Source organism: Orcinus orca, chromosome 11 (assembly GCF_937001465.1).
Source record: "Orcinus orca chromosome 11, mOrcOrc1.1, whole genome shotgun sequence".
NCBI lineage: Eukaryota > Metazoa > Chordata > Mammalia > Artiodactyla > Delphinidae > Orcinus > Orcinus orca.
The window spans coordinates 40535090-40551404 of record NC_064569.1 but is presented as its reverse complement, the minus strand read 5'-3'; the positions used below and the strand labels follow the sequence as shown (position 1 = coordinate 40551404).

Here is a 16315-nt window from a genome sequence, read left to right as displayed (position 1 = left end):
CTACATTTCCTCTGTATTATAGTTTTAGGTCTTATGCTTAGGTTTTTGATCCATTTTGAGTCAATTTTTGTATATAGTATAAGATAAGGGTCCAACTTCATTCTTGCATGTGGGTATCCAGTTTTCCCAATATCATTTGTTGACAGATTGTCCTCTCCCATTGAATGGTCTTGGCACTCTTGTCAAAAATTATTTGGCCATATATGCAAAAGTTTATTTCTGGGCTCTGTATTCTATTCTACTGGTCTATATGTCTTTTATGACAGTATGCTATTTTAATTATTGTAGATTTATAGTAATATTTGAAAATGAGAAGTATGAGGTCTCCAATTTTATTCTTCTTTTTCAAGATGGTTTTGGGTATTTGGGGTACCTTGAGATTCCACATGAATACTAAAGATGGATTTTTCTATTTCTGCAAAAAACACCATTGGGGTTTTGTTAGGGATTGTACTGTCTGTAGATTGGTTCAGTAGTACTGATGTTTTAACATTGTCTTTCATCTCCTTGGTTAAGTTTATTATGAGTATTTTATTCTTTTGATGCTACTGTAAGTAGAAATGTTTTCTTAATTTCCTTTTCAGATGGTTAACTGTTAGTGTATAACAACACAACTGATTTTTAAAAATTCAATTTATTTAAACTAAACTAAAAAAAGAAATAGTTCACCCATTTTTCACACTGTCCCTACCCCTACCTTTGGTAACCACCAAACTGTTCTCTGTAGCTATGAATTTAGTTTTATTTTAGATTGCACGTATAAGAAAGATCATACCGTATTTGTGTTTCTCTGTCTCACTTATTTCACTTAGCATAATGCACTCAAAGTCCATCCATGTTGTTGTAAATGGCAAAACTTCATTCTTTTCTGTGGTTGAATAATATTCCATTGTATATTTATGTATGCTTGGTTTGTTTCCATATCTTGGCTATTGTAAATAATGCTACAGTGAACATGGGAGTGCAAATATCTTTTCTAATTAGTATTTTTATTTTCTTCAGATAAATACCCAAAAGTGGAATTGCTGAATCATATGGTAGCTCTATTTTTAATCTTTTGAGGAAACTCCATTTTGTTTTCCATAGTAGCTGCACCAATTTACATTCCCACCAACAGTGCACAAGGGTTCCCTTTTCTCCACATCCTTGCCAACACTAAGAAGTGTTGTTAATTTTAGTCTTTTTGATAATAGCCATTCTAACAGGTATGAGGTACATTTCATTGTGGTTTTGATTTGCATTTCCCTGATGATTAATAATGGTAGAGCATCTTTTCATGTACCCATTGGCCATCTGTATGTCTTCGTTGGAAAAATGTCTATGCATATCTTCAGTCCATTTTTCTAATCAGATTGTTTGGGTTTTTGCTATTGAGTTGTATGAGTTCTTTACATATTTTGAATATTAGCCCCTTATCAGATATATGATTTGCAAATATTTTCTCCCATTTGGTAGGTTGCTTTTTCATTTTGTTGATGGTTTCCTTTGCTGTGCAGAAGCTATTTATTTATTTAGGCTGCACCAGGTCTTAGTTGAGGCACTTGGGATCTTCGTTGCAGCATATGAGATCTTTTAGTTGCAGCATGCGGACTTCTTAGTTGCGGCATGCAGACTCTTAGCTGTGTCATGTGGTCTCTTAGTTGTCGTATGCATGTGGGATCTAGTTCCCTGACTGGGGATTGAACCCAGACCCCCTGCATTGGGAGCATGGAGTCTTACCTACTGGACCACCAGGGAAGTCCCCAGAAGCTTTTTAGTTTGAGGTCGTACCACTTGTTTATTTTTGCTTTTTTTACCTTTGCTATTGGTGTCAAATCGAAAAAATTATCACCAAGAGCAATGTCAAGGAGATTATTACCTATGTTTTCTTCCGGAATTTTTATAGTTCCAGGTCTTACATTCAAGTCTTTCATCCATTTGGAGTTAATTTTTATGTACGGTATAAGATAGAAATCCAGTTTCACTCTTTTGCATGTGGCTGTCCAATTTTCCCAGCACCATATATTGAAAAGACTTTCCTTTCCCCACTGTATATTCTTGGTTCCTTTTTTTTTTTTTTTTTATAATTTTGGCTGCCTTAGGTCTTTGTTGCTGCACGCGGGCTTTTCTCTAGTTGCGGTGAGTGGGGGCTACTCTTCGTTGCGGTGCACGGGTTTCTCATTGTGGTGGATTCTTTTGTGGCAGAGCACGGGCTCTAGGCACGTGGGCTTCAGTAGTTGTGGCTCACGGGCTCAGTAGTTGTGGCTTGTGGGCTCTAGAGCACAGGTTCAGTAGCTGTGGCGCACGGGTTTAGTTGCTCCGCGGCATGTGGGATCATCCCGCACCAGGGCTCGATCCCACGTCCCTTGCATTGGCAGGCAGATTCTTAACCACTGCACCACCAGGGAAGCCCTTCTTGGTTCCTTTGTCATAAACTGATGATATGTGTGGGGGGGTTTATTTCCAGGCTCTCTTTACTGTTCCATTGATGTATGTGTCTATTTTTATGCTGATATCATACTGTTTTAATTTCTATAGCTTGTAATATTGTTTGAAATCAGGGAGCTTGATGCCTCCAGCTTTTGTCTTTTTTCTCAATATTGCTTTAGCTCTTCAGGGTCTTTTATGATTCCAAAAGAATCAAATTTTAGGATTTTTTGTTCTATTTCTGTAAAAAATTTCAGGATTTTTTCTTCTATTTTTAGGATTTTTTGTTCTATTTCTGTAAAAAATGTCATTGGAATTTTGAAAAGGATTGTATTCAATCTGTAGGTTGCTTTGGGTAGTATAGATATTTTAACAATATTAATTCTCGCAGTGTATGAGCATGAAATACTTTTCCATGTGTGTCTTCTTCAATTTCTTTCATTAATGTCTTGTAGTTTCCAATATACACGTCTTTCACCTCCTTGGTTAAATTTAGTCTCAGGTATTTTATTCTTTTTGATGAAGTTGTAAATGGGATTACTTTCTTAATTTCTCTTTCTGATAGTTCATTATTAGTATATAGAAAACTAAACATTTTTGTGTATGATTTTGTATCCTGCAACTTTCATGAATTCATTTATTTGTTCTAACAGGTTTGGGTTGTTGTTGTTGTTTCTGTTGTTTTTTGATGGAAACTTTTTTTTTTGGCTGTGTTGGGTCTTCGTTGCTGCACACAGGCTTTCTCTAGTTGTGGCGAGCAGGGGCTACTCTTCGTTACAGTGGGCTTCTCATTGCGGTGGCTTCTCTTTTGTGGAGCATGGGCTCTAGGCATGCAAGCTTCAGTAGTTGTGGCACACGGGCCCAGTAGTTGTGGCTTGTGGGTTCTAGAGCACAGCCTCAGTAGTTGTGGTGCACAGGCTTAATTGCTCCATGGCATGTGGACTCTTCCTGGACCAGGGATCGAACCCATGCCCCCTGCATTGGCAGGTGGATTCTTAACCACTGCACCACAAGGGAAGTCCCTTTTGATGGAATCTTTAGAGTTTTCTATATATAAGATTATATCATCTGCAAACAAATATAATATTTCCTCCTTTTCAATATGGATGTCTTTTATTCTTTTTCTTTTTTAAAATATTTATTTATTTTTGGCTGTGTTGAGTCTTTGCTGCTGCGGGTGGGCTTTCTCTAGTTGCGGCGAGTGGGGGCTACTCTTCGTTGCTGTGCGCAGGCTTCTCTTGTTGTGGAGCACAGGCTTTAGGTGCACGGGCTTCAGTAGTTGTGGCATGCAGGCTTCAGTAGTTGTGGCACGCAGGTTCAGTAGCTGTGGCTCACAGGTTCTAGAGCACAGGCTTAGTAATTGTGGTACACAGGCTATGTTGCCCCACAACATGTGGGATCTTCCCAGACCAGGGATTGAACCCGTGTCCCCTGCATTGGCAGGTGGATTCTTTTTTTTTTGTTTGTTTTTTGTTTTTTGTTTTTTGCGGTACACGGGCCTCTCACTGTTGTGGCCTCTCCCGTTGCGGAGCACAGGCTCCGGATGCGCAGGCTCAGCGGCCATGGCTCACGGGCCCAGCCGCTCCGCAGCATGTGGGATCTTCCCGGACCGGGGCACGAACCCGCGTCCCCTGCATCGGCAGGCGGACTCCCAACCACTGCGCCACCAGGGAAGCCCGGCAGGTGGATTCTTAACCACTGCACCACCAGGGAAGTCCCTATTTCTTTTTTCTTGCCTAATTACTCTGGCTAGGGCTTCCAGTAATATGTCAAACAGAACTGGTAAGAGTGGGCATCCTTGCCTTGTTCCTAATCTTAGAGGAATAATTTTCAGATTTTCACTTTTCAGTATGATGTTAGCTGTGGGCTTGTCATATATGGCATTTATTATTTTGAGGTATGTTCCCTCTATACCTGTTTTGTTGAAGTTTTCATCATGAAAGGGTGCTGAATTTTGTCACATGCTTATTCTGCATCAATTGAGATGATCATATGATTTTTTTCCCCTTCCTTTTGTAAATTTGGTATATTTCATTCATTTATTTTCACATGTTGAACCATTTTTGCATCTCTTGAATAAACCCCACGTGGTCATGGTATATAATTCTATTAATGTGCTGTTTAATTCTGTTTGCTAGTATTTTGTTGAAGATTTTTGCAACAATGTTTAGAGATGTTGGTCTGTAGTTTTTTTGTTTTTTCTGTTTTGCAGTATCTTTATCTGACTTTGGTATGAGGGTAATTCTGACCACAAAGAATGAGTTGAGAAAGGTTCCTTTCTCTTCAATTTTCTGGGAGAATTTATGAGAAGTTGGTGATACTTTTTCTTTAATCATCATGCTGTGTGTTAGTTTGTAATGTTATTCTTCATCACGGCTTATCAAACTTTGTCTCTGCTCTCCTGTATTTCTGATAATTTGCTGCAACTGCATTACCTATTTCTGATTGCAGTATTTCCAGCACCTAACATTTGATTACTCTTTTTTTTTTTTTTTTTTTTTTGCGGTACGCGGGCCTCTAACTGTTGTGGCCTCTCCCATTGTGGAGCACAGGCTCCAGACGCACAGGCTCAGCAGCCATGGCTCACGGGCCCAGCCACTCCACGGCATGTGGGATCCTCCCGGACCGGGACACGAACCCGCGTCCCCTGCATCGGCAGGCGGACTCTCAACCACTGCGCCACTAGGGAAGCCCTGATTACTCTTTTGACATGGTGATTTGGCTTGCAAAATCCAAATCTTAATGTTATTGTAAGGAGTGTAGAGAGAGTTCAGTTTGTCTGAAGCCAAACTGAGCGAGTAATTGATAAATTTGGAAACGATGGAGCAGTGATTCTCCATCTATCAGATTTACCATTCCCTTTTAAAATATTTTTAACATACCTTTGTTCCTCTGAAGTGAAATTTATAGATAAAATATCTATACTGATACTTTAAAAAATTAATATGTGAGCGTAAATATAAGTGCTAATTTATAATAACATGCATTTCAATGTGTAAATTCTAGGTCAAACTTCACTAGAAGACATAACAAAGTAGTAGATAGAGGCTTGCATCCTTATGTAGAATTAAAATAAATATGAAAGCTACAAATATAGGCTGATACAAATGCAGGTTTATTGTACTGGCACTACATACTATTAGCAGTAGTGCCTTGCTAGTTGGTACTATGGTGTTTCAGAATGGTGAAATTTTATTGGAGAAATTCTAAAGAATATTTTCCTTTGATTTACAAAGTATTTGCATTCCTGGAAATTTCAGTAAGCAATGAAACTTTGTAAAAAATTATTCTGCATTTATACTTTAAAAAGAGTAAGTTTCTAGGCTCAGATAATTATAAACAGATTTTTTTAAAACCTATGTGAATATCCCATGGGACAGTCAAAATTTATGCAGGACGGACCAATTCTTTAACATGTGTACTGTCCATTGCACCGTTGGGTGGGCTGGCACCCCTTACTTAGCACCTTTTACTAAATACAATAAATCTTCCCTCCCATTCATTGTTACAACCAAAAATGCTTCCACAAATTTCTTTTTTAAGTTATTTATTTATTTAGGCTGCGTTGGGTCTTCATTGCTGCGTGCAGGCTTTCTCTAGTTGAGGTGAGCGGGAGCTACTCTTTGTAGGGGTGCACGGGCTTCTCGTTGCAGTGGCCACTCTTGTTGTGGAGTGTGGGCTCTAGGCATGTGGACTTCAGTAGTTGCAGTGTGTGGGCTCTGTAGTTGTGGCTCGCCGGCTCTAGAGCGCAGTCTCAGTAGTTATGTCGCATGGGTTTATTTGCTTCGCGGCATGTGGGATCTTCCCCGACCAGGGATGGAACCCGTGTCCATTGCATTGGCAGGCAGATTCTTAACCACTGCGCCACCAGGGAAGTCCCCACAAATTTCTAAATGCCCATATGAGGCAGTAATTACCCCCACTGAGAATTTGCTGATAGATTCTTGAGGAGGGGAAATAATGAAGTAGAAGTCATGTTGTGGAATATTCTGATAGCTGCTTTCCAGGTGTAAGCGTTGATTAAAAAAAGAAAAAGAAGTAACTTCCTTTAATTAATTAGTAATTAATTAGTTTGTTTACAGCAGCCACAGTTTATAAGGTATTTCACACATCTTACGCGTCTCACATCAACTATAAACTCAGCATCTCCGTTATTTTACAGATGAGTCAGGGCAGCTCAGAATTGTTAAGTGATTTATTAAAAGTCATTTTAATGAGAGAGCTAGAGTTGGAGTCCAGATATGGTTTCAGACCCAATATTCTTTTCATTATATCATAGCAATGCTAGGATGAAGGCAGAGAAAAAAAATTTAAGAGGAAAATCTGAGACTCAGAGAAAAACTGGAATTAGGGGACTTCCCTGGTGGTCCAGTGGTTAAGACTCCATGCTTCCACTGCAGGGGGGTGTGGATTTGATCCCTGGTCAGGAAACTAAGATCTCACATGCCACGCAGCCAAAAACAAACAAACAAAAGACAACAACAACAAAAAACTAGAATTGGCAGGCCTTTGATTAGACAGCTCTATAGTGACTGTCACTGACATTCTGGGAAGAAAGGTGGTCAAAGCTTACTGTCAGAGGATTTATTAATATATTCCCCCTTCTTATTCTTATAGGACCTTAATATGCAGCTGGGTGACATCATGCAGAATGTGCAGTAGATAATAATAAATCACTATACTATGGATGAGAATGTGCACTCTGGAAGGAAAATATCCCTTACAGAACATAAGAAATAGAGAGCAAGTTTGCTGGAGAAAATAGTTACTTGTGCCAAGACTGCTGAAATTAAAGAAAAGACTCTTGTCTACATTCTGGCCTGGTTGGAAGAATGGAGTAAGTTTCCAGAAGTGATTTAGAGTTAATGAAAAAGCTAGAGAATGGAATTATAACCAAATTATGAAGGATTAGAAGAAGACTAAACAAGAAAAGACTAAGGTGGTTATTTAGAGAACAGGTGCTCTCTGTTCCAGGAAGAATAGAATAAGGAAAATATAAGCTCGCTCACTTAGTACCAGCTATTCTGGCCTCCTTGCTTTTCTTCAAGCATGCCAGCATACTCCTGCCCAGTGTCCTTATGCTTTCTAGTCCCTTGCCTGGAACATTTTCCATCAGGTAGCCACATGGCTCATTCTCTGCTTATATTTCTATTTAAAATGAGGTGTTCTCTGACCATCCCCATTCTCTACCCACTGGCACTGTCCATTATTCTTTACTCTTCTTTATTTTTGTCTATAGCATTTCTTACCATCTGACATACTTTATAATTAATGTGTCTTTAAAATATTTTTTGTCTGTGTCCTTTCACTAGAATGTAAATAGTATGAAATTAGGGAATTTGTTTTATTCAATGCTGTATCTTCAGGATCTAGAACAGTACATGACAGAGGAGACACTGGTTGAATGAAAGAATGAATAAGCTAAGAATACAAAAAAGAGAAATTTCATTTAGTTACAAGAAATCTCATGTAACAGGGGTTATAAAATACTAGAAAACTTACCAAAGGAGTTAATTGGGGTTTAGATCCCCAATATTAAAGCACATGTTCACATTTTAGATATCCCCATCCCTGAAGTCAGGGAACTAACAAATTAGACACCTTTCAACCATATTTTAACCATATTTTCATGGCCAAGGCTTATTGTTCGGCCTTCTATTCCAAGTTTCTCTTTTTAAATTTCTTCATAGAGGAAGCCTCAGAATAGAAATAATTACGAGATACCTATATTTCCCAATACTACAATATTGAATAGGTAGCCAATATTATAAGCCTATATGGTTATAATTATTTATTTTTCTGCACAAAAGTAATTTTTTTTACTCTCTTCAAGATGTTATTTTGTCTGAGATGACTACAATTGATATTGATGAACACCACCACTGTATAGCACAAATGGAGATGTTACCAGAAACGCTCAAAGCTATCGAGAGCAATGTCAAGCTACTGAGCAGAATTAGTACATCTTTGAAGAAAAGAAGAAACAAAAGAAAAAACGAGGTAAGAGTGCTCTAAGACTTTGAAAATAGATTTGACTTTTTCTAAAAAAGAGCTTTATAATTTACGTACCATAAAATTTACCCACGATAATTGTACAATTCAATGACTTTTAATAAATTTAGAGTTGTGCAACTATCACCACAATCTAACTTTAGAACTTTTTTATCATCCCCCAAAGATCTCTCAGGCCCATTTGCAGTCAATCCTCATTCCCACCCACAGCCCCAGACAACCACTAATCTCTTTTCTGTCTCAATAGATTTGCCTTTCCTGGATATTTCATGAAGTGGAATCATATTTTATGTAGTCTTTTATGTCTGGTGTCTTTCATTTAGCATAATGTTTTTGAGGTTCAGCCATGTTATAGGATGTATCAGTAGTTTCTTCCTTTCTATTGCCAATTGTACACCATTGTTTGCATATACCAAACTTTGTTTATCCATTTACCAGTGCATGGACATTTGCATTGCTCCCACTTTTTGGCTTTTATGAATAATGCTGCTATGAACACACATGTATAAGTTTTTGTGTGGACATAAAATTTCATTTCTTTTTGGAGATACCTAGGAGTAGAATTTCTATGTCATTTATTTATCTATTGCTGGTAAACTTATGTTTAACTTTTTAAGAAATTGTTAACTGATTTCCCAAGTGACAGCACCATTGCAATTTCCATCAGCAGTGTATTACGGTTCCAGCTTCTTCACATCCTCAACAACACTTGTCATTGTCTGTCCTTTTTATTATAGCCTTTCTAATAAGTATGAAGTGATATCTCATTGTGTTTTTTTTTTTTTTTTTTTGCGGTACGCGGGCCTCTCACTGTTGTGGCCTCTCCCGTTGCGGAGCACAGGCTCCGGACGCGCAGGCCCAGCGGCCATGGCTCACCGGCCCAGCCGCTCCGCGGCACGTGGGATCTTCCCAGACCGGGGCACAAACCCGTGTCCCCTGCATCTGGCAGGCGGACTCTCAACCACTGCGCCACCAGGGAAGCCCTCATTGTGGTTTTAATTTGCATTTCCCTAATGATTAATGATGTTGAGTATTTTTTCATGTGCTTATTAGTCATTCCTATATCTTTGATGAAATGGCTATTCAAATACTTAGCCATTTTTATTATTGAGTTTTAAGAGTTCCTTATATATCCTGGATACAAGTCCTTTATCAGAAAAGTGATTTGCAAATGTTTTCTCCCATTCTGTGGCTTGTCTTTCATTTTCTTAATGGTGCCTTGAAACCCAAAAGTGTTTAATTTGATGATGTTCCATCAATTTATCATTTTTTTCTTATATGGATCGTGGTTTTAGTGTTGTATTATGAACTTGTATCAGTCAGAATTCAACCATGAGAGCAGAACCAGAAGGAGATTATATATAATCTATCTATCCATCTATCTATCACATTGCAATTGAGGAACATGCTCTGTATTATTTTAATTCTTTTAAATGTATTGGGACTTGTTTTATAGCCTAGCATATGAGCTATTCTGGAGAGTATTCCATATGTTCTTGAGAAGAATATATATCTGGTTGTTGTCAGGTGCAGTGTTTTATAGTTGGTTTATCTTGTTGTTCTAGTCTTCTATGTATCTCTTTGCTGATTTTTCTATCTAGTTGTTCTATCCATTATTGAGAGCGGGATATTGAACTCTCCAATATTATTGTTATTTCTCTCTTTAATTCTGTCAGTTTTTTTGCTTCCTGTATTTGAAGGCTCTGTTGTTAGATGCACATATGTTTATAATTGTGTTAGCTTCCTGATGAACTGACCCTTTTATCATTATAAAATGTCTTCTGTTATCTCTAGAACTATTTTTTTTCCTTAACGTTTATTTTGTCAGATATTAGTATAGTCTCTCTAGCTCCCCTGTCTTTACTGTTAGCAAGATTAAATCTAGGATGTGTTGCTTATAGTTGGATCTTGTGGGCTTTTTTTTATTTTTAAATACAATATGGCAATCTCTGACTTTGGCTGGAGTGATTAATTCATATTTAATGTAATTATTGATATGGTTGGATATATACCTGCTATTTTGCTGTTTTCCATATGTCTCATATATCTTTTTCTTCTTCTATTCTTCTTTTACTGCCTTCTGTGTTAAACAGATATTTTATTTTTATTTTTATTTATTTTATTTTTAGCTGTGTTAGGTCTTCGTTGCTGCGTGCAGGCTTCCTCTAGTTGCAGCAAGCAGGGACTACTCTTCTTTGTGGTTTGCAGGCTTCTCATTGCGGTGACTTCTCTTGTTGCGGAGCACAGGTTCTAGGCACGTGGGCTTCAGTAGTTGTGCCACACTGGCTCAGTAGTTGTGGCTCGTGGGCTCTAGAGCACAGGCTCAGTAGTTGTAGCACACAGGCTTACTTGCTCCATGGCATGTGGGATCTTCCGGGACCAGGGATCAAAGCCGTGTCCTGTGCATTGGCAGGTGGATCTTAACCACTGCGCCACCAGGGAAGTCCCCTAAACAGATATTTTCTAGTCTACCTTTTTTTTTTTTTGGTTTTTTTTTTGAAGTACGCGGGCCTCTCACCGTTGTGGCCTCTCCCGTTGCGGAGCACAGGCTCCGGACGCGCAGGCTCAGCGGGCATGGCTCACGGGCCCAGCCGCTCCACAGCATGTGGTATCCTCCCAGACTGGGGCACGAACCTGTGTCCCCTGCATCGGCAGGTGGACTCTCAACCACTGCGCCACCAGGGAAGCCCTAGTCTACCTTTTAATTCCATTTTTTCCTACATTTTTGGAGTAATTTTCTTAGTGGTTGTTCTAGGAACTGCATTATACACCTTAAATTACCACAATCTGCCAGAGATTAGTACTAACTTAATTTCAGCAAAATATAGAACCTTGCTCCAATACCTCCATTCTCTTCCCCTCCTTTGTGCTTTGTCATACATATTACATATTTACGCATTATATGCCCAACAATATAGTTTTATAATTATTGTTATTTATTTATTTACTTATTTATTTTTGGCTGCGTTGGGTCTTCGCTGCTGCACGTGGGCTTTCTCTAGTTGCAGCAAGCGGGGGCTACTCTTCATTGCAGTGCACAGGCTTCTCAATGTGGTGGCTTCTCTTGTTGCGGAGAACAGGCTCTAGGCACGTGGGCTTCAGTGGTTGTGGAACGTGGGCTCAGTAGTTGTGGCACATGGGCTTAGTTGTGCCGAGGCATGTGGGATCTTCCTGGACCAGGGATTAAACCCATGTCCCCTGCACTGGTGGGAGTATTCTTAACCACTGCGCCACCAGGGAAGTCCATATAAATTATTGTTTTATATGATTGTCTTTTTAATTGACTAAGAGAGGAAAAAGAAAATAATATTTTTACCGTCTTTTAAATTTACTTACATATACTGGTGCTCTTTATTTCTTTGTGTGAAATTGCATTATCCTCTGGTGTCATTTTCTTTCAACCTAAAGGACTTCTTTACTATGTCTTGTAAGGCCAGTCTACCAGCACCAAGTCATTGCTTATCTGGCATTGTCTTCATTTCACATTCATTTTTTTCAGGCAGTTTTAGATTTAGAGAAAAATTGAGACTATAATAAAGTTCCATTTATCTCACCATACTTTATTATTATTAATATTTACATTAGTATGATGCATTTGCTATAATTAACAAACCAATATTGAGACATTATTAATTAAAGTTTGTAATTGATTAATAATTCCTTGTTTTTACCTAGTGTCCTTTTTCTGTTTCAGGAGCCCATCCAGGGTACCAGATTACATCTAGTTGCCATGTCTCCTTAGGCTTTCTTGGCTGTGACAATTTCTCAGATTTTTCCTTGTGTTTGATGTCCCTGATGGGTTTGAGGAGTACCAGTCAGGTGTATTGTAAAATGCCCCTCTATTGGAATTCATCTGATATTTTTCTCACATTTACCCTGGGGCTATGGGGTTTGGGGAGAAAGATCACAGAGGTAAAGTACTATTGTCACAATATCATTTCAAGGGTACATATTATCAAATGATTTATGACTCAGTGTTGACCTTGATCACCTAGCTAAAACAGTGCTTGTCAGGTTTCTCCACTGCAAAGTTAGTTTCTTCCTCATTTACCATATTGTGCTCTTTAAAAGGAAGTCCATATGTGCAGCCCACATTTAAGGAATGGAGAGTTATGCGCCCCCTCCTCTAGGGTGGGGTATCTACATAAATTATTTGAACTTTTAAGCACAGGAGTCTGTCTCTTCTCTCCTATTTAGTAATTTATTAGGTTATTTATTTATATCAAAATGAACTCACAGACATTTAATACTTTGGGTTATAAAACCTAATACTACTTTATTTTCTTGCTCAAGTTCCAGCTTTGGCCATCAGAACCTCTTTCAGTTGGTTTTTGTGCCCCTTTCACATACCCGCATCAATGTGGTTTATTCTCTCTATCTTTTTTTTTTAGCACTTCCTTACTTTCTGGTACTTACAAGTTACAAGATGCTTCAGGTTCATCTTGAATATTTCCTGCCCCAGTTCTAGAATCTGTCATTTCTCCAAGGACTTCTGGTTCCTTTCATTAGAGAATAGTATTAAAAACCAAGATCTGGTTGCTATGTGTGGTCATTGCTACTAGGGTGTTATTTCTGTTTGGCCCTCTCATCTTTCTTTTTTCCTTTTTTTTTTTTTTTTGGCTTGTGGGGTCTTAGTTCCCTGACCAGGGATTCAACCTGGGCCCTTGGGAGTGAGAGCTTGGAGTCCTAACCACCGGAGCACCAGGGAATTCCCTTGGCCCTCTCATCTGACAGAGCAAAAAAAATGTGTGCGTGTGCTGACCCATGAATATACACATATCTATAGACATTTATGTATATAATCATCTGTAACTACATTAAGCTAAACATGAGTTCTTGTCAATGTCTCTAACTCTAATTCATTATCACATGGATCATTCTAGCTCCCTCCCCTTGCTTATCAGTAATTTCCTACCCAAAACAGTGAGAAACCTGTTCCTACCATCTGCCATCCATTTACTTAATTGTTCAGTCCAGTATACATGTATAGCAGTATCAGAATTATTAACCCATACTCCCAAGGGAAACAACTTATCAACTACAGTACAGCCCTCATATGTAGTTCCTTTTGCCTTGGTCTTACAGAATCCTTTCATTTCCAGTTACTTAGGTCAGCAACACTCCCTCTTCCCCAGCACTGCCATTTCCTTCAGTGAGGTTGTGTCATACATTTCTAATATGGTTAGATTCTCGTATCACAGTATGAATTCCTTCCTGGGATCCCCTTACCTCCTAGGTGGTTATTTTAAAAAATGTGCCTATGTAGTTTCACTCTTGGTACTGTAGAGTTCTGTAGGGTTTGACAAATGTATATTGTCATGTATCCACCATTACAGTATCATACAGAATAGTTTCTCCATCCTAAAAATCCCCTGTGTTTAATCCTTCCCCTCTCTCTCCAAGACTCTGGCAACCACTGCTTTTTTAGGGTCCCTATAGTTTTGACTTGTCAAGAATGTCATATAATTGGAATTATGCAGTATGTAGCTTTTCCAGACAGGTTTCTATCTCTTAGCAATACACATTTAAGTTTCCTCCATAACATTTTGTGGCTTAATAGATTATTTCTTTTTATTGCTGAATAGTATTTCATTGTATAGATGTACCACAGTTTGTTTATCTCCCTATTGAAGGACATTTTGGCTGCTTCCAGGTTTTGGTGATTAAGAATAAAGCTACTATAAACATTCTCATGCAAGTATTTTGTGTGGACGTAAGTTTTCAAATTAACTGGGTAGATACCTAGAAGCATGATTGCTGAATCATATAAGACTACATTGGGACTTCCCTGGTGGTCCAGTGGTCAAGACTCCGTGCTCCCAATGCAGGCCCAGGTTCCATCCATGGTCAGGGAACTAAATCCCACATGCTGCAACTAAGAGTCCACATGCCACAACTAAGAAGTCTGCACACCGCAACAAAGATCCTGTGTGCCGTACCTAAGACCTGGCACAGCCAAATAAATAAATATTTGGAACTTCCCTGGTGGCGCAGTGGTTAAGAATCCGCCTGCCAACGCAGGGACACAGGTTCGATCCCTGGTCCGGGAAGATCCCACATGCCGCGGAGCAACTAAGCCTGTGCACAACAACTACTGAGCCTGCACTCTAAAGCCCACGAGGCACAACTACTGAGCCCACGTGCCACAACTACTGAAGGCTGCATGCCTAAAGCCTGTGCTCCACAACAAGAGAAGCCATGAGAAGCCCGCGCACCACAACGAAGAGTATAGCCCCCACTCACCACAACTAGAGAAAGCCCATACATAGGAAAAAAGACCCCATGCAGGCAAAAATAAATAAATAATAGTAGTAAATTTTTTAAAAGACTACATTATTTTGTAAGTAATTTTGTAAGAAACTTCCAAACTGTCTTCTCAAGTATCTGTACCATTTTTCATTCCCACCAGCAATAAACAAAAGTTCCAGTTACTCCATATCCTTGCGAGCATTGGTATTATCTGTTTTTTTAAAAATTTTAGATATTTTAATAGGTGTGCAACAGTATCTCATTGTAATTTCAATTCTCCAATGACAAGTGATATTGAGCATCTTCTCATATGCTTACTTGCTGTCAGTATATATTATTTCTTACCTTCATTAAAAATAAAGAGTTGTACATGCATGCTACTTTGAGAAGCATGTACTTATTTCAGTGAATGGATGTGACAGACATTCTGTAATGTATTTAGAGAAGAGTTTAAAAATACATGTATTAACTATGGATATATGAGTGTTCACTGAAAGCAACTTTGACAGGAGTGTTATTTCAGTGAATGGATGTGATAGCTCTTCCGTAATACATTTAGAGAAGTGTTTAAAAACATGCAATAATGATGGCTATGAGGGCTGTACATTCATGCTACTTTGGGAAGAGTGTTATTTCAGGGAATGGATGTCTTCACTTCTAGTAATCTAGCATCAAGTTTGCTGTGTTATTTTTGAAGAACAGTTTTGCTGGATATAGAATTCTTGGTTAATAGTATTATTCTTTCAGCACTTTGAATATACCATCCCACTGCCTTCTGCCTCAACTGTTTCCGATAAGAAGTGACCTGTTAAATTTACTGCGGTTCCCCTGTTCTAAATGGGTCTCCTTTGATTGTGATGAGTCATTTTTCTCTTTTTGCTTTAAAGATTCTCACTTTGTCTGGCTTTCAACAGTTTGACTATGATGTTCTAGGTATTGATCTTTCGGTATTTATCCCACTTAGAATTTGCTGAGCTTCTTGAACGTGTTGATTAATGTTTTTCATCAAATTTGGGATAATCTGGCCATTATTTCTTCAAATACTTTTAATGCCCCACTGTCTTCTTCTTCTGGGACTTCTATTGCTTGTACATTCGTATGCTTGATGGTATCTTACAAGTCTCTGAGGCTTTGTTCATTTTTCTTTATTCTTTTTCCTCCCTGTTCTTCAGAGTAGACAATCTCTAGTTATCTAGCATCAGGTTTGTTGGTTATTTTCTTCTGTAAGCTCAAACATGCTGTTGAGCCCTTTTGGTGAATTTTTCATTTCAGTTATTGTACTACTCAACTCCAATTTTTCCACTTGGTTTTCCAGTTTTCATCTCTTTAATGATATGCTCTATTTGACGAGTAATTGTCATCATACTTTTATTTTAAAATATGGTTTCTTTTAGTTTTTTGGACATATTTATAACTGCTTCTTTTTTTCTAATAAGTCCAACATCTGCCCACTCCTCTCCCTGGTCCCTGAGACAATTTCTACTGACTGCTTTTCCTCCTGTGTATGGGTCACACTTTTCTGTTTCTTTGCATGCTTTTTTTAATGTTGAAAACTGGACATTTTAGGTAATATGTTGTAGCAACTCTGGATTTTGATTCTCCTTACAACCTCCAGAGTTTGTTTCTGTTGCCTTTTTGGTTTGTTTTT

General features: G+C 38.5%; 1 protein-coding gene across 1 annotated transcript in view; it reads left to right on the top strand.

Annotated features, from left to right (window-relative positions):
- FAM186A (family with sequence similarity 186 member A) overlaps nucleotides 1-16315 on the top strand; it is a 65297-nt gene that overhangs the window by 30898 nt on the left and 18084 nt on the right. Inside the window, 3 exon segments of the mRNA XM_049694929.1 lie at nucleotides 7024-7243; nucleotides 8240-8371; nucleotides 8374-8406. Of these exon segments, the coding sequence (XP_049550886.1) occupies nucleotides 7024-7243; nucleotides 8240-8371; nucleotides 8374-8406 (385 nt within the window).